The sequence below is a fragment of the Anser cygnoides genome, chromosome 12 (genome assembly GCF_040182565.1).
Source record: "Anser cygnoides isolate HZ-2024a breed goose chromosome 12, Taihu_goose_T2T_genome, whole genome shotgun sequence".
Classification (NCBI taxonomy): Eukaryota; Metazoa; Chordata; class Aves; order Anseriformes; family Anatidae; genus Anser; species Anser cygnoides.
This window is the reverse complement of record NC_089884.1, coordinates 14,006,951-14,027,382: the sequence shown is the minus strand read 5'-3', so window position 1 is coordinate 14,027,382 and position 20,432 is coordinate 14,006,951. Positions and strand designations below refer to the sequence as shown.

The 20,432-nt window shown below is 45.1% G+C and overlaps 2 protein-coding genes across 5 annotated transcripts in view; one reads left to right on the top strand and one right to left on the bottom strand.

The window, feature by feature from the left end:
- Positions 1-29: 29 nt before the first annotated feature.
- Positions 30-10,854, top strand: B3GNT9 (UDP-GlcNAc:betaGal beta-1,3-N-acetylglucosaminyltransferase 9). Of its 2 annotated transcripts, XM_013192436.3 has the most exons (3): positions 30-289; positions 6,664-6,706; positions 7,452-10,854. In XM_013192436.3, exon 3 carries the CDS (start codon positions 7,516-7,518, stop codon positions 8,761-8,763), a length of 1,248 nt encoding a protein of 415 aa, XP_013047890.3. In that variant the 5' UTR covers positions 30-289; positions 6,664-6,706; positions 7,452-7,515; the 3' UTR covers positions 8,764-10,854. The 2 variants fall into 2 exon arrangements, with proteins under 2 accessions (XP_013047890.3, XP_047934629.2); XM_048078672.2 differs by lacking the exon at positions 6,664-6,706 and having other exon boundaries at positions 34-289.
- A 4,077-nt stretch (positions 10,855-14,931) lies between these two features.
- Positions 14,932-20,432, bottom strand: part of PHAF1 (phagosome assembly factor 1) — a 36,831-nt gene continuing 31,330 nt past the window's right edge. For 2 of the 3 annotated variants that reach the window (XM_067004687.1, XM_067004688.1), the window contains exons 16-17: positions 19,227-19,299; positions 14,932-18,759 (exon numbers count right to left, since the gene is read on the bottom strand). In XM_067004687.1, coding sequence (XP_066860788.1) covers positions 18,670-18,759; positions 19,227-19,299 — 163 coding nt within the window. In that variant the 3' untranslated portion in view covers positions 14,932-18,669. The remainder of the gene's footprint in view (positions 18,760-19,226; positions 19,300-20,432) is intronic. The other variant, XR_010834633.1, reaches the window with a different exon arrangement.

Genomic DNA, 20,432 nt, shown 5'->3' with positions numbered 1-20,432 from the left:
GCTCCTTCCCCGGCGCTCTCGCTCCATCGCCCCGCGACGCTCGGCCGGTGCCCGTGGGGAGGGAGCCCCGTGGGCTGAGCCCCCGCCGGCCCCACACGCGCGTGGGGAGCCGTAGGGGCTTTTCGGGTGGAAACAGAGCCCCAGCCCCGCTTTGCTCGGCGAGGATTTCCTCGGTTTCGCTTGAAGTCTGAGGAATGTCTCCCGCTAACGGCATCCAGATGTGCCTGCTTGGCAGCCCGCTGCTGGGACACTACTGGGGGGACGCAGGATCGGCACGATCGTGGGGGATGTAAGTATCTGTTAGGGGCTGGGGGGAGCTGGGCTGTGAGCGGGGGGGATTCTCCCATCTCCTCCTTGCCACGCTGCCCTCTGCCTCCAGCTTTTCCTTTTGCATCGTGGGTCTGGAGATGTTTTTAAGTGCAGAAACCCCAATTAAAATCGCTAACATGCAGCAGAGCTGCTGCAGCTCCGAACATGCACTCCCCCATACTGCACGGGTTGAGCTTTACTTTAAGAACTTTCTTTGCATGTTTTCAGTTGCTTTTACAGGAGAAAGTTTGGGGCTTCTTTAGAGAATGGCTGCAGTGCTGCGAGGCAGGGCTTTCTCCCAGCCCCGAGCAGCACGTTACGTTTGCAAATCATCTCCTTCCAGCAAGGGGACACGAAGCTTTCCCTGGGGTCACGCTGTTGTGTGCTCAGAGCGAAACGTGGGAATGTTTAAGTAAAAAGAGACAGAAAAACAAAGTTCAGTCCCAGTGAGGCAGGAAGTCACCGATCAGGACTTGTAACAGCTTTTGGCAGATTGTGATAAGCTCACGCCTTGGGAATCAGGTTTAAATTCGTGGAGCAGGTCAGCGTGAAGCCCCTCCTGCAGCTGTGCCCAGGTGTACCAGGAGGGCCATGCCAAGGCGTTGTCATCGCTGTTTCGTGGTGCCACATCAGGGAAAGGATCTGTCAGAAGCGAAGGGCGGGGAGAGGAGGGCGGTTGCTCTGATGTGGCTCTTCCTTACCCCACCATGAGCCTGCAAGGTGTTATTCTCCTCCTGCGCTGCTTAAATGAGCAGAAGTGCTGTTCTCAAACCACGCCACGTGGACCTGAGTGATTTAAGGCCATGGGACCGTGCCGTTCCCCACGGGGATGCTGCAGGTCCCTCGCTGGGAACCCTCAGCTTCCAATGCCAGCCTTCAAGCACCGAGCAGGAGCTCTGACGTTTCTCCACTGTTTCAGTTTAAATACCTGACAAAAAGCTTCCCCCACGCAGGTGGAAGCTAAGAGGTGGGAACTGAGCAGCTGTCTGCAAGGCCAACGCGTGACGGGTGTCGCAAAGCGAGGCTGGCAGGAGAGGCTGCGATAAAACGGGGCCGGCCAGCTGGGAAGCTGATGAAACCACATGTTTCAGGACTGGGGCAAAGCAGGGAGATAAATAAGGGCTCCTGTCTTGCAACAGCAGGGAGCCCATCTGTTCATTTGCAGCTCTGCCAGGAAAGTTGGAAGAGGCCTTTGGAGTGAGACCCGCGCTTCTGCAACTGGCAGAGCTTCTGCCTCCAGGTGCTGCGATGGCAGTGGTGACACTGCACGGGGCAGGAGCAGCCGTGGCACTGGCCAAAAACCTCTGAGCAGCTCCAGCATGTGGCCGGACACCCAGAGACCCAGTGCCGGGCTCCAGGGGGGCTGGTGCCTGCTCCAGGGGCTGCAGAGCAATGGGCGGCCCTGCGCTGCCTTCGCCCGGCTCTGGCTCTCGCTCCTGAGCCCTGGGAAAGCTCCGCTTAGACATTCAGCTAATTAAATCCTCCAGCCTGGTCTTGGTTTGTTTATAGCCTTTAAAATTGAACGAGACAGGCTCTTTTTTCTGGTTAGGCATCTTAGCGATTGTTTTTCTTACTTCATTTTTCTGGGGCTTTGCACTAACCGACATGCCAAAGGGCAGCTCTTGCCTTTCAGCCTGCCCTGTCTTCTAGGCACGACCGAATCATTCAGCATCCCTCCTGTGAGTCTAGGGCTCCAGCTGAGGCCTCTTCACAAACACCCGGCAACGCACAGGCAAGGGACATGTCCAGCACCAAACCCACATACAACATCAACATTGAGGATTTTGTTGTTGGTTTTTTTTTGCCTGTGGAAAACAAACAAGATCAAAAAAGAACCCCTGCAAGACAAAAGCTCGTTACGTGACACCCAGACACAGAAACTGAACTGTAGACTGCAAACTAACACAGAGCCGTATTTTTTTTTTCACTCTGAAGGCTACAAAACCAGCTCAAACTGTTAAACCTGAGTTGTTTCATGCATGTTTTCATGGACTGGATGCTGACATTTTCCTGCATGCACCCTAAAAAGCCCAGGCACCCATGGGATGAAAAATGCAGGCAAGCCCTGCACCGAGATAACTCAGCTGAGATTTTGAAACCTTTGCATTAGCACTTCACTTCTGATTACTTTACAAGAGGAGGACGGCAGCCTGGCACAACTCAAAGGGAACAAAACAACTAACTGTTCTGCAAAAACACACGCTCGTTGCATTTGCCTGTTCAGCAATGTATTTAATTTAATCCGGTGGTGTGGATTACTAATAGGAGCATAAGCTGGAGCAACAGGAGTCTGAAGGAGCCTGGGATGCTCCTGGCACCCTGAGGGGCTGTCGGAGGCCAGAGTGGTTGCCAGCAGGAGGGGAAGGTCTGGAGGAAACCCAGCATCACCTGGGAGCAGCGCTGGTGAATGGCAGCTCTGTTTCTCTGCCCAGCATGGAGCCTGCGGAGGGGGAGCCTGGTCCCAGAGCTGGGCAGCAGCTGCGCCAAGGGGAGGGACAGCACGGAGGGCGAGGCTTAAAGAAAAAAGAAAATCTAATAACCTGCTGCTGAAGTCCCAGTAGCTGTCAGACAGCCTGGAAATTGCAGAAACCTGTTCGCAGCAAGGAGCAGATTTCTTACGGGGGACCAGGAGGTCCTCAGCACTCTCAGGACCTGATGCACAGGGCAGCTGGTGACGTGGTCACGAGGACATGTGGTTTCCCAGCACAAGAGCCAGTTGGTGTCACTTTGGAAGAGAAGGCAGGGTTGCAAAACTGCCGAGCACAGCCTCTTGCCACCGGTTGTGCTGTGAGGTCCTCCAGGACCTGCCCTGGGAGCTCACACAGCAGGACAGGAGCAGCAGGGCTGAGCGAAGCAGTAACACTTTGTGCAGGGAGGTGAGCGGCAGCACGTGGATTTAACGTGGGGGAGATGCTGCACAGAAATGATTCCGCTTCTGCTGAGAGCAGAGCTGATGGAGGAGACGGAACAGGGATGCAGAGAGAGCATCACAACTCTCCTTTTCTGCTGGAAGCCCATTCTAGCTTCTGCTGGCAGCTAGCAGGCACAGCCAGGATGGAAAAACTGCTGGAAACAAGCTGGGATTGGGACATGCACACAGCCCTCTTGCCGCCTGCAGGGCCCCAGTGTTGGGTTTTGAGCCTTGTTCGCATGAAACAGGTTCAACAAACACAAAGCAGAAGTAGCCAAAACTTCGAGTGCTGTCTCAAAGCACCCCCGACACCCCCAATTTTCCACGTTCCCCTGAGGACTGCAGAAACTCATAGAAGCCAGTGGTGGTGGATCCCCAACGCTTTCTTTAGCTCATCTAACAGAGAAATGGGTAAAACACCTCCGTCAGCAACCACGGCCCCTTTGGTGCACAACCCAAACTTACCAGCAGCCGCTCCAGCTTCAGGAAGGAGAAGAGGACCTGGGTGGGAACGCTTGGCAGGGCAGCAAGCTGCTCTAGGGCCAACACAGCCTTGCTTTGCTGTTTTGGACCCTCTTCCTTGACATTTTCAGTTTGCTTTGATACCACAGCTGCTTTTCCCGAGGCTGAGCAGGTTGAGTCACCACGCTCCCAGGCACAAAGCAACATGCCAGAATCACCAAGACGTCTTGACCGAAATCCAGGAACGGGATCCAGAGGCTTTTCCCCACGTGTGAGCAGAAACGCCAAGTAACGGAGACATGACAGCTGCTGCAAGAGAAGGAAATTTCCAGGATGAGCCCAAAGCTTCATGTCATTCAACTGAGAATGAAGGATTAGCAGTTTTTTATTCATTTTTTTTAAAATCATTTAACTGCTTTTATAGCAGCACTGCTTGGCCATCGTTCAGAATCCTTCTCTTAAATAAATGAAAGCCAGGAGGCTGGTGGCCGCAGCAGATTGCTCTTGGCTTGACCAGACGAGGAGGGATGGCTTTGGACTCAAGGCTGCTCACCTCTGCTTTGTACTACCTGTGGAACAAAGTGCTCTGGGTCACCTAGGGCTTCTCCACCTCTTCCCACCATCACACCAGCCTCCCCGAGACACCGTTTGATGCAGCAGCTTTATAACCCCAGCGATGCTTCACAAGCTGGACAGAGACCCCCAGATGCACAAGGGCATCCACGTTGGATGTAGACGGGTGGCAAGATGCTGTGCTGAGAAACACTCTGCTGTGCTCTTTTATCTGGCATCAAATATTTGCTGAAAGCCCCATAAATTTATTTTTTTTTTCTCCCCAGTTTCAAGGAGGGTGAATAATCTTTTTGGCTCAAGGACATGCCAGAGTCATCAATCGCTCTCGAGCGAGGGACAGGACAGCTTTTCCCACACTGACATCCACGGTTAGAGCTGACACCTGTGTAAGAATTAAGGACATTTCCTCCAGAAGAAGGAAATACATAACCTTGACGGGAAAACCCATATAATTTAATCAAGGATTCACATCAAAGGCTGGCAACTCCTTTTGAAAACTCGATGTCTATATTCAGCGCTGAACTGCTTCATTTCAGCATGAAAGTTGCTATTTCAGATGCTTTTCTTTCAATAAATGAAAACACAGAAGAAAATCTGGGCTATCAGCCCAGGCTTGTAACAATTTAGGGCTTTTCTTGGCTTTTTTGAGGGCCCTTATTGCCAGATCCTGAGATGCTGGCAGGATAAATCTGTAAGTCATGGAAATCATGAGTTTCATGACACACACGTTTTATTCCAAACCCTAGCTGATAAAATTAAACACAGCAAAGAGCCAGGACTTTTATCCAGCTCCTTAATTACCATCTGGAGCCTGGCAGCTGAAATAAGATCAAACTTTTGCATAGAAAAGGGAAGAAAAATTGCTGTTAAAATGGGGAAAGAAACAAGACTTTACAAAGAGCTTGAGCAGAGACACCCAGACATCCCAGCACTGCCAGGATCCATCCTGCCAGGGGCTGTGCATCTCCTGCTCGCTATAGAGTGCCGTGGTTGCCTATCCCGTTACAGCAGAAGTAGGAAAAATTCCTCAATTTTAGTTTCCAGGACTTTTTTTTTTTGAGAAAGGGTCCCTCTTTCAGGTATCTGAATATCACCCAGCAAAACTTGTTGCTTCTGATGTGTGCCCACATAAGAGCATGGACAGCATGGCTTTCTGCCTCCTTAGTGGGTCCTAATTCAGTGGCATGCCCTGGGTGTAGTGGGACTTGCGTTTCATTTCCTGCAGCTTCTGGAAAACTACTGAAGGTAATTTGAGGGAAAGCCTGCTGGGAACTGTGTCGTGACAGATAAAGGATGATTTAGCACACGAGACACACAGCAGGTTGCTGCAGAGACCACAATCAGGACTTGCCAAGGGTAACGTGCACAAGACAGACGTAACATGCAAACAGCCTGTAGGCATTCGAAGGGACTCTTTCACCAGGCTGAAGATAATTATAATTTGAAAGCTGGACTGGTTAAAACATCTGCCTGGCCTAGGCGGGAAGCAGAAGGTACAGCAAAGTTATGCTTGGAAAAGAGATAGCTGGTACCATGCGATGGCACACTGCTCTCCATTTCAACAGCAACTTGGAGAGGGGGTTAAATAGCGATGAAAAAAAAACCAAAATATTTTCAAATACGGAGATCCAAGAAATCTGCATCTAACAATTTTAAATGTGCTGGCCAAGAAATCAACTTTTTTATTAGTTTTAATTTTTCAGAAATCTTGAAATGCTGTGTCCATCCTGGGGCTAAGGCTGTGCCACTGTTTAACGCTTCATCATTACAGGCTCGTTAATCTCATTTTGAGCTACAAAAAGCTTATCTTATGCCTGATACAGAAATTGTGGTTAATAAACAATTAGCAGGGGACACAATCCATGACAATGAAGAAAGATTTGCTGAAAATGGGTGCCACTGAGCTAAAGAGAATCTTGGTTCAGGTCAGAATACACGATTCTGACAAGTCCGTAGCTGCCTGGGAGCCGTGAGTCAGCCTGATGGCAACAGGGCTCGACTGGAGGCTGAGAATCCACCCGCGTGCTCTCAAGTTTAACAATGCTGAAAACAGTTAAGTACAGGAAAAATTGTGTAGAAAACCACAAGTCCTGGCTCCTCCACCCTCTTCTGTCCTGCCTCAATGCTTCAGTCCCTTAAGCGAAGACAGACTGCGGTGCAAGCAGACAGCTTTGGCTCAAGAAGTTTTTGGATAACATCTTCTCAGCTCGTTCAAAGACAATGACAGCAAACTGTAATACCTTCAAACATATCTTCTACTAATACAGAACAGGCAAGACAGATTTGTAAATCACATAGAGTGTAAAAGATTGCTGGTGTGGCTACAGCCAGCTCTCTCCCTGAACTAGATTTACATCCTGCTTTCTGTCTTCTTGTAACTCTCCTTTCTTTTTTTTTTTTGTTTGCAGCTGAAGAACTGATGGAATGAGACAGATCATCTCTGGGAAAAGTGTAAGTGGAGAATCAAATCCTGTATTTCAAAAGGCAGCTTCACCTCTCATATGTGAATAAAACACTCCTAATGCTAGTCTCTGCCTTGCTTCTGTGTTTTGGGATTTATTTGTGCATCTCTTGCTTAGTGGTTAGGAGCAGGTTGGCAGAGGCAATGCGCCTGTACCCTTTCTAACCTTATTAATGGAAGAGAAGTTATTTATAACAATTTAATATTTTATACAGATTACTGGCAGCAAAAGGGCCCTATGTGCATTCAAGAGTGTGCCTAATGTATTCATTTTGAAGGCATAAATCATAGTTGGTTTGAGAGTTCACTCTGCGTTTGGGGAAAACTCCAGTGATTGCCCAGCTACTGAAAACCTGCCCGTCAGCAGCCAGTTACCAAGTCAGAAGGAATTAAAACCCAATGATTTATGGAAGTATGGCACTGTCCATCATTCCCTGCTTTGGGAAGAGCAAGGTCAAAAAGCCTCTGAAATGGTAAATGCATTCCAGAGGGAGGGACATGGGAGGAAAGAGATGTGTGGTGTATTTTGGGAGTGGTTTTCAGGACGTTGGATGACTTCTTGGTGACTTACACCTAAGCAAGTCACAGACAGAGCACTAGGATCTGAGTTAGGTTTGGGACCTGTGCATCTCTTAGCAAGTTCCTTAACATGTCTTGGTGTTTCCATGAGCAAAACATATTTGCTGGCTAGTTTTCTAAATCCTCCTTGGTGACATGCCACGCATTTATTTACAGATGGACATTGGTGCCAGGCAGCTCAGACACAGCTTCTAGCAGTCCCAGGAAGACCGCGGGGACAATGAGAGTTCGTCTCAAAGGGGATGCGATCTGTACCCTTCTCCTGGTGGTCGCACTTTGCTCTTTACTCTACACCCAGCTGGAGCATTTCACCCCAAAAGGGCACAAGGAGCCGACCCAGAAGCAGCCTTCAGTAACACAGCGAATACTGCCCAACCCCAGAGCACCTGGGAGACCCACACCAGCAGAGGCAACAGCACCCAGACCCCAGTTAATTCCCACTGTTAGACGAACAGAAGCGGCTAATGCCAGGGTCCAAACTACAACCCCAGCCCCAGCAGCCGATTCTGCGTTCAACTTCAAGCGCTATCTCCTAAACAAGGACAACAGGAACTTCAACCTCCTCATCAACCAGCCCAAGAAATGCAGGAGAACACCTGGAGGTCCCTTTCTGCTCATCGCTATCAAATCGGTAGTTGAAGACTTTGACAGACGGGAGATCGTCCGGAAAACTTGGGGCAGGGAGGGTTTGGTGAACGGGGAGCAGATTCAGCGAGTGTTCCTCCTGGGAACACCAAGGAATAGGACAGCACTGGCCACATGGGAGACCCTGATGCACCAAGAGAGTCAGATATACCGGGACATTTTACTTTGGGACTTCATGGACACTTTCTTCAACCTGACCCTGAAGGAGATCCACTTCCTGAACTGGGCTGCTGAATTCTGCCACAACGTGAAATTTATTTTTAAAGGCGATGCTGACGTTTTTGTTAACATCGAGAACATTGTTGACTTCCTCGAGAGACACAACCCCGCTGAGGACCTCTTTGTTGGGGACATCATCTACAACGCCCGGCCCATCCGTGTTCGGAAGAGTAAATATTATATCCCAGAGACCATGTACGGGCTCAGCATCTACCCAGCCTACGCAGGAGGAGGAGGTTTTCTTCTCTCCAGCTGCACCATGAGGAAGCTCTCCAGGGCTTGCAGAGAGGTGGAACTCTTCCCCATTGACGATGTCTTCTTGGGCATGTGCTTACAGAGAATTAACCTCAAACCCATTCTGCATGAAGGTTTCAAGACCTTTGGGATTGTCAAGCCTTCTGCTGCCCCGCACCTACAGACGTTTGAGCCCTGTTTTTACAAAGATCTCATGGTAGTTCACAGTCTGAAAGTTGCTGAGATCTGGCTGATGTGGAACCTGCTGCACAGCCCGAGGCTTTCCTGTACTCAGAAGAAGCAAGTGAAGAAGCCTTTCCAATGGAAGAGGAAAGCTCAAACAGCAACACAGGCATCACCCCTCAGATAATGCAGGCAGACTGCAACAAAAACACAAGGTAAAACAGCTGAGAAAGGGAACCTGGAATTTTTGCAACCAAATGAACAGACTTTAGAAGTAGAGGGCTTTAGCACGGTCTATTTACAACGAGCAAACAACAAAAACTATTGCAGAAATGTGCCAAAATTCCACATTTGCACACACATACCATGTAGGTCCTACTCCAGTAATGTACCCAAATAATCCTAACAGTATCTTTAATTTATTATTATTTATTAGAGTAACACTAGTGCTTAGCAGGCCAATGTGTACAGACACATCGCAAAACGCAGTCTGGGGAGATGTTTCAGCATCGTTAGACATGTGCAAAATGGAAGGAGAAAGAAGAGACGAGGCCAAGAAGCACAAGGATCGCTGTCAACTTGTTCCTTTGATTAGGGCTGGAATTACTCAGACTCAATGAGAAACAAGCAAACTACACAGTTAACTAGAGCAAAGGAAATCAGGTGTCCTCAGTGGGTGCTCACATGAAATCACTGCCTGGTTGGCTTTCTGTGACCCTCAGAGGAGAAGAAAAGAACAGCTATTGAACTGAGTCCCATACGTTGCAGAACTACAAGAAAACAAGCTTGGGGGCTAGGGCTGACACAGCTGGCTGAGAAGAAGCCATATGAGTAGGTAACTGGGAAGGGGTAAGATCACTGAAGGGCCTTTAAAAAAGGAAAAGAAGAACTTTCAGTTGATCCCTTTTCACGTCTTGATTTTTCATTAATTGTAGCAACACAAGAGTTCAAAGACATGCCCCACTGACATGCTGTCAGGACTCAGGAGAGCAGTTTATGGCACTTTAGCGAGCTCAGACTCTACATTACGCTGACTGGCGCTCAGTGAAGACTCAGAGCTGCCAACAGCATCCAACCTCTCTTACCACGTAATCCAGATCTTCAGAAAGCTGTCTCGAGAGATCCTTTTGGCGTTTTGCTTGTGAGAGTGAAAGCACAGAGCTGCTGCTTGCATCGCTTTTGAGAGCTCCTTCAGACCAAAGGAAAACTTGTCAATGGACTGGGCTGGTTCCTCCAGACCTCGGTGCTCTTCCTGGCACACAGTCAGCTGCAAAGAGCAGCCAAGACTTTCAACATTGCTGCGGGTGTCATGTGAAGGAAGAAAGCAGTCTTCAGACAAAAGGGCTTCAGAATAAAAGCCTTTCTAAACTTATTGCAAGAAAAAGCGGCAGCACAGCAATTTTTCTGTTGGTAGATGACTTTCCGTGTTTCAGTTAGTCTGTAACTTCATAAATATTTTAAACATTCGACAAGAACACTGGACTGCTTCGTTTTTCAAAGAACTGTCAATACTTCAGAGCACTTCAGAGCATTTTGTTTTTCCAGCAGCAACTTACCATAACAGAACATGGATATCAAAGGGGAAGCAAATCCTTCCAAATCAGGGTTAAAAAGCTATAGTATACTTGATGCAAAGAGCCTGGATTCGCTTTTGATACTGTATTTGCTAATCCTTTTGCAATTTTTCCCCCCTCAACAAAACATCTATTCATCAGAGTATCCCAGATGCCATCCCCCTCCAGGAGGACACATCCACACAGCTTCAAAGGCAATCACAGAGTCATGAACCTCCAGGAAGCTGCTTAAACAGAGCCTGCAGCACAGCTGCACTTCAGACCTGGGTGTATCCTTCCTCCCATCCAGCTGCAGGCTGGACTTAGCTCTTGTATTAACTATGCACACAACGTGAAGGAAAATGTACTGGTAATATCTATCAACAGACTAAAAGAGCCTTACATGTCATCATAATCTTCAGAGTTTAAGCCTTAACGTATTTCCATGGAAAGGCTGGCCATGTAGAAATCAAAGAACCATCAGCTGATTTGGGATATTTTCAGGATGAGAGCCTGAAATCCAAAATTCTCATGCAAGCTTCACAAGGAGCTCTGTAAGGTGTGGGAATAAGCCAGAGCCTCAGTGGTGGGAGAAAGCTGTGCCCATCTGCTAAAGTGTGTGATATGTATGTATTTATGAGTTTGTACAGAAACGTATTACCTGAGATTAGTTTACAGTTTGGGAAGTTATTTATACCATAATTAAAAGATAGCATGCAGGCATGCCTCCAGTTGTCAGAGTGAGTCTGTTGAATGCATCTGCATACACAGAAGACTAACACCACATGTATTTTTCATGAAGACAGCAACTTGAAAATGCATTATTCATTGTTTTGGATAACTTGGTAAGTCTTTCCTTATGCTGGACTTAATTTAATGGTAACAACAGAAAAACAAACACAGCTTACCTAACCATTTCTTACAAAGCAGCCGGTCAGGTTCAGCAGCCTTTATTAAGATCTTCCTTTTACGTTTGGAGACGCATTAAGGTTTGGCTCCTCCTTCTGTAACATCTTCAGATCTGCAACCTACCCACAACACAGCATTAATGAGTACATTTTATCCCAGATCAAAGTAGCAGTTCAACATCCTCCTGTGCCAGCACACATCCCGGTGGCTGGCAGAAACAGAACTAGGGCAAACTGTTCACTCCATTGCCTTAGTCTGTGGAATAGCTCATTTCTCTGTCCAATTAATATAAATCTAACATCTATTAATGAAAGATACATCTGCTTTTATTTGTCAGTCTTCGCTGTGCGGCCTGTTTCGTCTGTTTTTAAAAGTTTCTATTTGTTTCTGCAGTTGAACTGGAAGTTTGCAGACCCCAAATGACAGCATAATGTGCTGCAAAAACACTGGAGGGCAGAGCTGTACCCACTGCAGTTTATTGATCTCTTACTGCTATAGCAGGCAAAAAGTCTTTGACTGAAGATTATTTCCTAAAAAATGTTTTTTTTTCCCCCCCCCCAGAAAATCCTAAAATCCTAGGTGCTCAATAGAACAAGTAGGAAAGACCCTCTACTGACCTCCTTTTGAAGCGAACTGCTAGATGTGGATCCAGCTCAGCTCTGAATGCTCTGGTACAGCTTGTTAGGGAAATGAAAAGCATGCAGATTATTTTATAGAGATAGATCAGTTATGGTAATGATTGCAGAGATTGCAAGATGTGGAAAAAAAAGCATCGCTATTCACCTTATACATCAAGGAGGAAGGGAAAACTGGATACCTAGAGAAACTATTATGCTAAAAATATACATCACAGGCAAAGTCATATTTAAAAGCTTACATTTGGCTCCATTTTCAGCAGCAGAGACCACTGAGAGAACACTGAAATGCTCGAAATGCCACTCTGAAATGAAGCTGTTTGCTTCAGATGCTCAGACGTGGGCTTCAGTACCTAATTTCAGGCGTGGCAATGGAACCAACTATGCATTTCCTATGAAGGGCCTTATTTCCCACATGAATTTGTGTTCCCTGCAAGGAAGAGAGCACAGAAGCACATTAACTTATGAATTAAGCATGTGAAAAGCAGATACCAGCCACTCCACTTTACCTCTGTGAGCACAACAAAATCCACAGATTAAACATAATCTACTCAAATTTTGTAAGGCCTCACAATGCCTCCCAGAACACTCAAAACACCCATCTCAGAAGGAAATTCTGGGCAGCTTTTATTAACTGGCTAATCCAACACACCAGCTGGGGCTTTGCTACAACACTTTGCTTGGTAATTTTGTTTATTACTATATTTTTTACATGGTTATTACTATAAACCATGATGAGAAAAAAAACGCCCTGTGTGGGTACCACCAATTGCAAGCAGACTCCCTCAAGACAGACATAAATATCCGAAGCTAACAGAGCATAGCAGGTTTTATTGAATCCCAAGGATCCACACACAGGCAGTTTGTTCCCTACTATATGTAAGTAGCCAGATTTGGTCATTATAACGAGCTGAGCTGGCCTGAACCTCACATTCAGCACCTCTGAATGCATCTCCGAACTTATAAACCGCTAGCAAATGCCAAGATCTCTCATTAGGTCAGGCCACTGCTGACTTAGACACCATAAAAAAGAAAGCCAAGACGGCTCTGAAGTAATGGAGTGTTAAAATACCGTGCTTCCTGTCTGCAGTTTAATTATTCATCTTTTACAGTGGGTTCTCGGAAGCAAGCTCCAACTGCAGAAATCAAACAGCAGAAAGTAATCGAACGTCTTGGAGAACCCTTGCTAAATATGAGAGCCAGGAACATTCCCCAGAGTGCTGAGACCCCAACAGACCCAGTGAGGAGAGTCTGAGCTCAGGCCTGGCCTGGTTTGAAGAACTGTTGAGCTCCCGATAGAGCTGGAGGTCTCAGCAGCCCTGAAAATCAGCCCGACACATTTCCCTAATGATGCTGGTAACTTCACTGAGGTTTGTCAGAACCAGTAACGCTTTAAAATTCAACTTGCCAAGATTTTTCCAGGCTTACAGTCAGTATGGAAACCAGACTGAGAAATGAGAAGGGAAACTAAAACCCAAAGTATGAGTGCATTTGAGTCCCTCCAAGAGCAGCAAACAGCCCTCACCCCTCCCCCCCCCAGCCAGTTCTCCCTGCAACTCACCCAAACTGAGCTCACCCATCTCTCTCCCTTCCCTTTCCATCCTTTGACAAATCCTGGGAAAAAACACAAAACTACGCAGGTCCTCAGCGACTGCCTTGTCCTCTGGGGGCTGACAGAGCTGGATGGGAATAACGCCGTGATATTTCAGGGGTTCAGGTTTCCAAGAGAGACCAACTGAGGTGCAAAGGCACAGCAGTGATGATTCAGGCTGTTTTGATTACTTTCTTGATTGGACTGCGTGTTCATAATCATGCAGAGAGACTGGTATTTAAAATAAACACCTCTCTGAAAGATACTAATAATGGAACAGAAGTTAAGCACTAATGTGAATCTGTGATGTAGGTTTGAAATACTAAAACATTTAAAACCAGCTTCCAAAATCGCAGTATGAATACTTTAAAATGACCAAACTAACAGCATTTAAAGGGGGAAGAAGATAGGGTATGCAAGAGAAAAGGTTATATTAAAGCATAGAAGTCTGATCCAGAATGAAAGTTGTTGTCATAACGCCACTTTACGGCGCAGTGCTAAACCTCATCAGCAGACTCCAGCTCACCTTTCCCACTAGGTCAAGCGGAAAGCCTTCCCAGCTCATGAAGAGGAGCAATTCTGCCTGCTGGAAAAAGAAACATCCCCACAAACCAACCAAAATGCTTACACAAAGTTTATCAGATAAACACTTTTAGTAGTTTAATTAACTACAGCTAAAGAATATGGTATTTAAGTTCAACCCCACTTCATTAACTCCAGATCCTATTTTAATGCTTACTGAAGATGTAACTCTTGTGCATCATTTTTCATTTTCCCATGTTTTCTTTCAGCCTTACCTTACCTCTGAAGCATCCTGGGCCACAACTTCCGTGAAGAAACCCAACCAGAGCTGACTGGCATTTTACCAACTCCACAAACACACAGCAATGTATTTGTTTTTCTACACGTGCTGTGCCGAGCTGGCTGACCGGACGAGTTGTAGAAGAGAGTGCCTTTGTGTTGGTGCAGTTGTGATATAGGGTTTAAATAATAACAATGGTGTCTATGGGACAAGAGTTGACATGAAACAATTGTATCTGAGCTAGCTCAGAGCACTTTTTGCATCACAACACCAAAGTTTAGCCTCTAACAACCTGTAAAAGTCAGTGTGAACCAGGCACTAGCACCCCTGGTTTCCCTTGGGAAAAGCCAGCTGGAGCATCCAGCCTGCCCCTGCTAAGGCTGAATCCCCACCTCGCTGAGATGCTGAGCCTTGGGATAGGCTTTGTTTTATGGTTTTGATGGAAAGTCTGGATCATGAGCCATCATAAGCACATGAATCAGTCCTCACCCACCACCTGATAGCTATTTCAGCAAAAAGATCTGTTTAGAATGAGAAGTGTAAGAGTTCCTGGCAACAGAAAATTGGGTTTTCTTGACAGGAACTGCAATTTTGGGAACAGAGGCTTCTAGTGTTACCCAACAGCACCGATCGATACAGCACTGCTTGCAGCACTCGTGGGAGCCCAGGGACTGCGTGCAGGCCTGTGAGTCCGGGAAGAAAATCAGCTTCACCTCCAGAGGAAGGGCTCACAGCTCTGTTTTATTACCCGTAAGTAAATGAAATACTGTGGACAATACCATGAGATTCAAAGCTAAGCAGGCAAGCACACGCACATATTCTCACCGTTTCTGTACAAAGCAAGAAGGTAGACATCACAAAGGGATTGGATGCACGTGCTTTATTAAAAATGCTCTTGTACTGAATGCTGTGTCAAAGAAACAGTTGTTTCATGTGAAACCAAAATGATGGACCAATGCACATGTGGCAAACATGCAGGATCTGTATAAAACAGTACAAAATTCTGTGCACACACTTAGATGGGATCAGACACCGCCCAAATCTCTTGGTTCCTTTGGGAGGGGAAGGTGATGCAGCCAGCATCACCCCACACCAACTTCCCTAACACATCAGCACCAGCTTGGCTTAGTCCAAATAGGAGCAAACAAAAAGTATTTTTGCTTTAAACAAAAACAAAAAGCAAAACAAAAGTAGAGCTCAGAGAAGTGAGCTCTATGAACAGCTGCAGTTACAGACGGCGAGTGGGGAAAACCCAAGAGAGCTGGTCCACATTACCTACCCCTGCCTTTCTGTAAAGGAAACTGCAGACTGACCAAAAAAACATACAGCAAAAGAGCAAAGCAAACCCAAGAAGTGGGGGAAAGTGCTTTCACTCCTCACTGATAAATTGAAAGCACGCTCATCCGAGTCTTTGAAGGCTCCTTCTCTCCTCCTCCTGCCCAGCTCTGCAGAGTAGCAACGTGCTCTTTACAGATTTTAAGCAAAGGACAGAAGTACCAGGGTGAGCTTCTCACAGACAAAATGCTCTCTCCTCTTCCAGAAGAGATTGCTGGGAAACTGGAAGGCTACAATTGGGAACAAAGCAGTTAAGAACAAGTCACAGTGATGTAACGAGCTGTTTTTCTTAGCAACAGAGCAAGAGGTTTTTCAAGCAAAGCCACTGATCTTCCACAGCTCAGAACTCTCAGGACTGACCTTGGGAAGTACTTGAGCTGTTAAGAGTACATTTAATTATCTACAATAGACACATTTTTGGACTCACCCAAGTATTGTAAGTGAAGGCGGAAGCCACTGAAGCTGTTACACACCTTTGGCTAGCTACTGCTATATCCTGTCCTAAATCTCAAGGTCCATGCTACAAGCAGCAGTCCTGACCTCCCACTCCGGAAGAACTGCAGCTGAATATGCTTGAAAGCGGGATTTTGGTAGCACTTGTGTAGCTGTTACTCAGATCGTCCTGTCAAGAACTCATCTCCTCCTGCAGCTAAATTGGAGTTATTGTTAGAAAAGGATTAGTTAAAATTAAGTGAAATTATTAGCAGTATGATTATCATATTCTAGTAACATTCTGAGAGCACATTGAGCCAAACCCACTAAGCAAGGCCATTTTGTATCCCCAAACCAAAGGGTGCTAGAGCACGGGTGGCTGAGGGTTTTACCACGCGTAGGTAGACAGGGCAGGAGAAATGCCTACACCTGCACCGAGCTCTAAGCTGCTTCAGGGCAAGCACACTTTCAGTGCTTTGCTGCTCAAACACCTCAAGGCACAAGTCAGCAGCACAAGAAGTCACATTTGCTCCTCTTACTGCACGCACACATTTCCTTTGTCCTGTTGTGCGATATTCTAACTCCCTGAAACTCGATCAATTTTAATAAAATACCTAAGGGATGACGTGGGTGTAAACAATTCTGTTCTTTAAACACGATACAAAAGCCAGTGTTATTTACCATACCTTAACAATTTCCTTCCCTGCTGCAGTGGAAAAAATTATACCTACGTGCCTACTCTGAAACAGGCTGTAAATTATGTTAGTTTTTGTACTGCTTCTCTGGAGAACATACAAAACTGGCTGTGAAAGGAGGGACACTAGTACGGTACTTCAAATATAATGCCTGAAAGACATTAAAATAAAAAGGACTGATTGATAAGAAAAAAGGCAAGAACATCCGTGATTTTATTACAAAAACACCCAGTAACTGTATTTAACACAAAACAGTAACTGAGAGTCTCGTTTTATTTTGCTTTCAGTGTACATGCTCATTATTATTCCATTTAATTTACAGAAGGGCTATGTAAAATGAAATTAAAATTAGAGAGGAAACAAAAGGAAGGTTGAGGCATAGAATTTTCTTAGCAAGCAATGATCACAGGAGACAGCACAGATTGAACAGGGGTTCAACAGGAGTGACACCTAGGGATAAAGGTAAACAGTAACTTTTTCCTTATCCATTAGATTCTCCATGGGGCTTTTTTTGTTTGTTTTAGCAAAACAGTTTAGAGTATCACAGTATACAGGAAGACTAAATGGCAAAGAACGTCTCACACACGCACCACATTTATCCCTGCTACTGGTCCAGGATCCAAAACTTCAGTTAACATTCAACTTCCTAGCTCTCATTCATTGATAAACTATACAGGATTACACTGTACATGGAGTTAAAATTACAAAAATGTCATATTTACAAAATCTGTACACACATAGTAAAACTCACAAAATTGTCATCTATGTATCACAAGTTGCTACACCAAAATATTAAAAATGGGATAAAATTATACATTTCTCTTGTCCATTTTTAAAAAGGGTTCAATATTTCAAAGACAGACCACCTATTTCCCCCAAATAAGACTGATAAGAGAACTAGAAACCTAAAGTATCCTCCTGGGATAAAATGTTGCGAGCAGCATCTCCCAACTAGAAAGAAGCCTATATCCTGTCTGCTGGGGTGGGGTGTGCAGTTAGCATCTATGTACAGAAATGGTGAAACTACAACGAGGATGTCTTTGGCTAAACCTTTGGCATAAATTAAAATCACACATCAAAAGTTACAGAAAAGGTTTTCTTGGTGATGGCAGAGCTCGGGGATTTCTTTCTGAGATACTGTTATATACAGTTTTTCTTTCTCTAAGGAAAGAGGGTAGGAAAAAAGGATTCAGGGAACAGATGAAAATGAGGCAACGCTAGTTCTTCATCAAATTTTTCCATTGTAAGAAACATCGTATCAAACCTTTTCACTAAAACATAATTCAATCATAGAAATAACCTCGTCCAGAATTTCTTTTTCTGAAACCGCGTATGAAAAAATTAGTAAACCAGCCATGGCAGAAAAAAATTGTTTCAGCACATCAAGTACATATTAGTGCAGGAAGGTGGATTAACTCATCCACTGTATAAATAAGCTTTATGCACAGCGTACATTAAATAACCATCACACCCCACTCACACCCAGTACACAGATGCTCCTCAGTGAAGATAAACATTTATCAAGTAATTAAAGTGTATGTAGTGCAAATGTTACAACCAAGTATTATGCACATGCTACTTGCTTGGTTTAAAGTTACACGAAGATGTGGTGCCTGAAATCATGGACATATATACATCCTTGTCACACTTGGTACAATGTCCTAAGCCACAGAAATACCGATGTGTTTTTATCTATATATATACACACACACGTTTTCTTAAAATGTGACCACCACATCAATACAGTAACACAAACAGACTAAAAATCAATACCTGCTTCCAGATGCTCCAAGGCTCAGAAAGTTTGTGCTTCTAACTCTTGCAGTCATTACGTGCCCCCCTTCCACGCCCCCCCTCGCCAGCTGAGACGGGGGGGACAGTCTTCAGGTCTGTGCTGCATAGGATGAGGGCAACTGAGAGGAATAAACGACGGCACAGGCACCTAAGCTGCTTTCCTCCATCAACAGTTCCATGCCCCATGATGAAGGGTTGAGAGAATTTCCCCTCCACACCGTTCCTGGGTGGAGGCTTATTGAAAAAACAAAAATCATAACGTGCTTTCCATATTATAAGTGGCAGCAAATCAAGGCACGCTGTACTAATTCTGTAGCATTTAGATTAGCTGACTTTGCAGGGGATGCTCACTGGGGAAGGTCCGATGTTCTCAACTGGCTGCTGGGCCGCGTTGGGCCATAGAGAGTAACAGAAGCTATATGATTATTCTGCATCACCTGCAAAACGATGGCAGGGAAAAAGGAAAATTAGAAGAACTGTATACCAAACAGGAACTTGAAGAGTGAAAACAGCAAATATGGAACTGATCTGCCTGCAAAAAGGAATCCCAACAAAAGAAAGCAACGAGCATGTTTAGCAAACAGCTCATGGCTGGTTCCTAAAAGCAGTCTCTAGTTTTCTATGACATTTAAACACCAGCACGCTCCACCAGTACCTGGAGCTGAGCTCATGCATCTCCTGCTAGTACAAGCCCTAGGTGACAGACTTGAAGTGCCAGCTTCAACATACAAATGTACAGCCTCACAGAAGAGGCTGGAAAGTTGCCTGCTCTGCTAATCATCTCTAAAAGCATAGCTCCTCCCAAACGCTGGCTTTTGATGAAATAGGAAATAAGAAGCCAGTAAAAAGTAACAGCAAAGTCCTCATTTTCTTTGCTCAAATATATCAAGCTCTTTTTCCTTACCTCAAAGATCATTCGTTGCAGTCCAAAGCAAAAGGTTGACCCGAAGGGGTTAGTGTTGTTTGGAGATGATGACCTGAACAGAAGAGAGGGGAAAAAATGGATATGTGAGAACTGGGAATTTCTTGGGAATAACAACCAGTTAATATAGGGTAAGTTATGGCATCTTTATCATGTTAAATAGCTTTCATAAGAAGAAAGTAAATCTACATTATGCAACACCACTGCTTGTTTCCAAATGAGCCAGAGGAAACCTCTGGTTAATGTCCCAGAAGGGTTCCTAACACCAAGGGAGAAAGGAACCAAAGCTAACAACGACCTCTACAGGAAAACTTTCTTTCACTGAACTTGGACAGGAAGAATCCTGAAAATAAACAGGGAAGACAGAAGTGCCATATTATTTATTACAAATAATTTTTGTCCAAGATCTTTTGCCATTCTTCACCTTTTATCTCTCAGCCTCTTTCAAGTGTATTTACTATAAACTATTTATGAATCCATGTTAAAAAGTATTCTATTTCAGCATCTTACAGACTAATCTATATTTTATTAAACAGTATTTTTCAAGATTAATGCATCACTTACCCTTCAAATAATTTGAATTTTTTGATCATATATATGATGACAGCAGACTCCTGACTGCAATGCATTTTAGATTATGGCCCAAGAACATTAGGAAACACTTAGCTTTTGGCCTTTTTTGTAACTGGTTGGTTTCTCAAAAGGTGTGTCTGAGACATTTAGAGATGTGCTCAGTAAAGCAAGCTCTGGTTGATTTAGAACACAGAAAAAAACAATATAAAGTGTAATATATGTAATCGCTACTTCACTCCAGCTTTATTTTACATGGCTTCAGCTCAAGCGATCTCACTGGCATAAAACAGGAAAAGGGGGGACAAAGAGCACAATATTTCAAAGGAAAAAAAAATGGACCATATGAAAGCTTGATAAAATACCTTGTTTGATATATCTGAAAATGCTAAAGTATTTTCACAGTCTCCATAAGTTAACACTTCTCCTGACCTAAATCGGTTGCATATCATATCATATAGCATGGTAGCTCTGCAAACAGGTGGTGCCTGTTTTACCCAACAACCAGCTCAACCCCTGTAGGAACAGAGCAAACTTAAGCTTACTGTTCTGTCTTCAGTCTTCAGGAACTGTAGAACAAGCACATACATACATAAAAGCAAAACTCCTTCAGTCTGC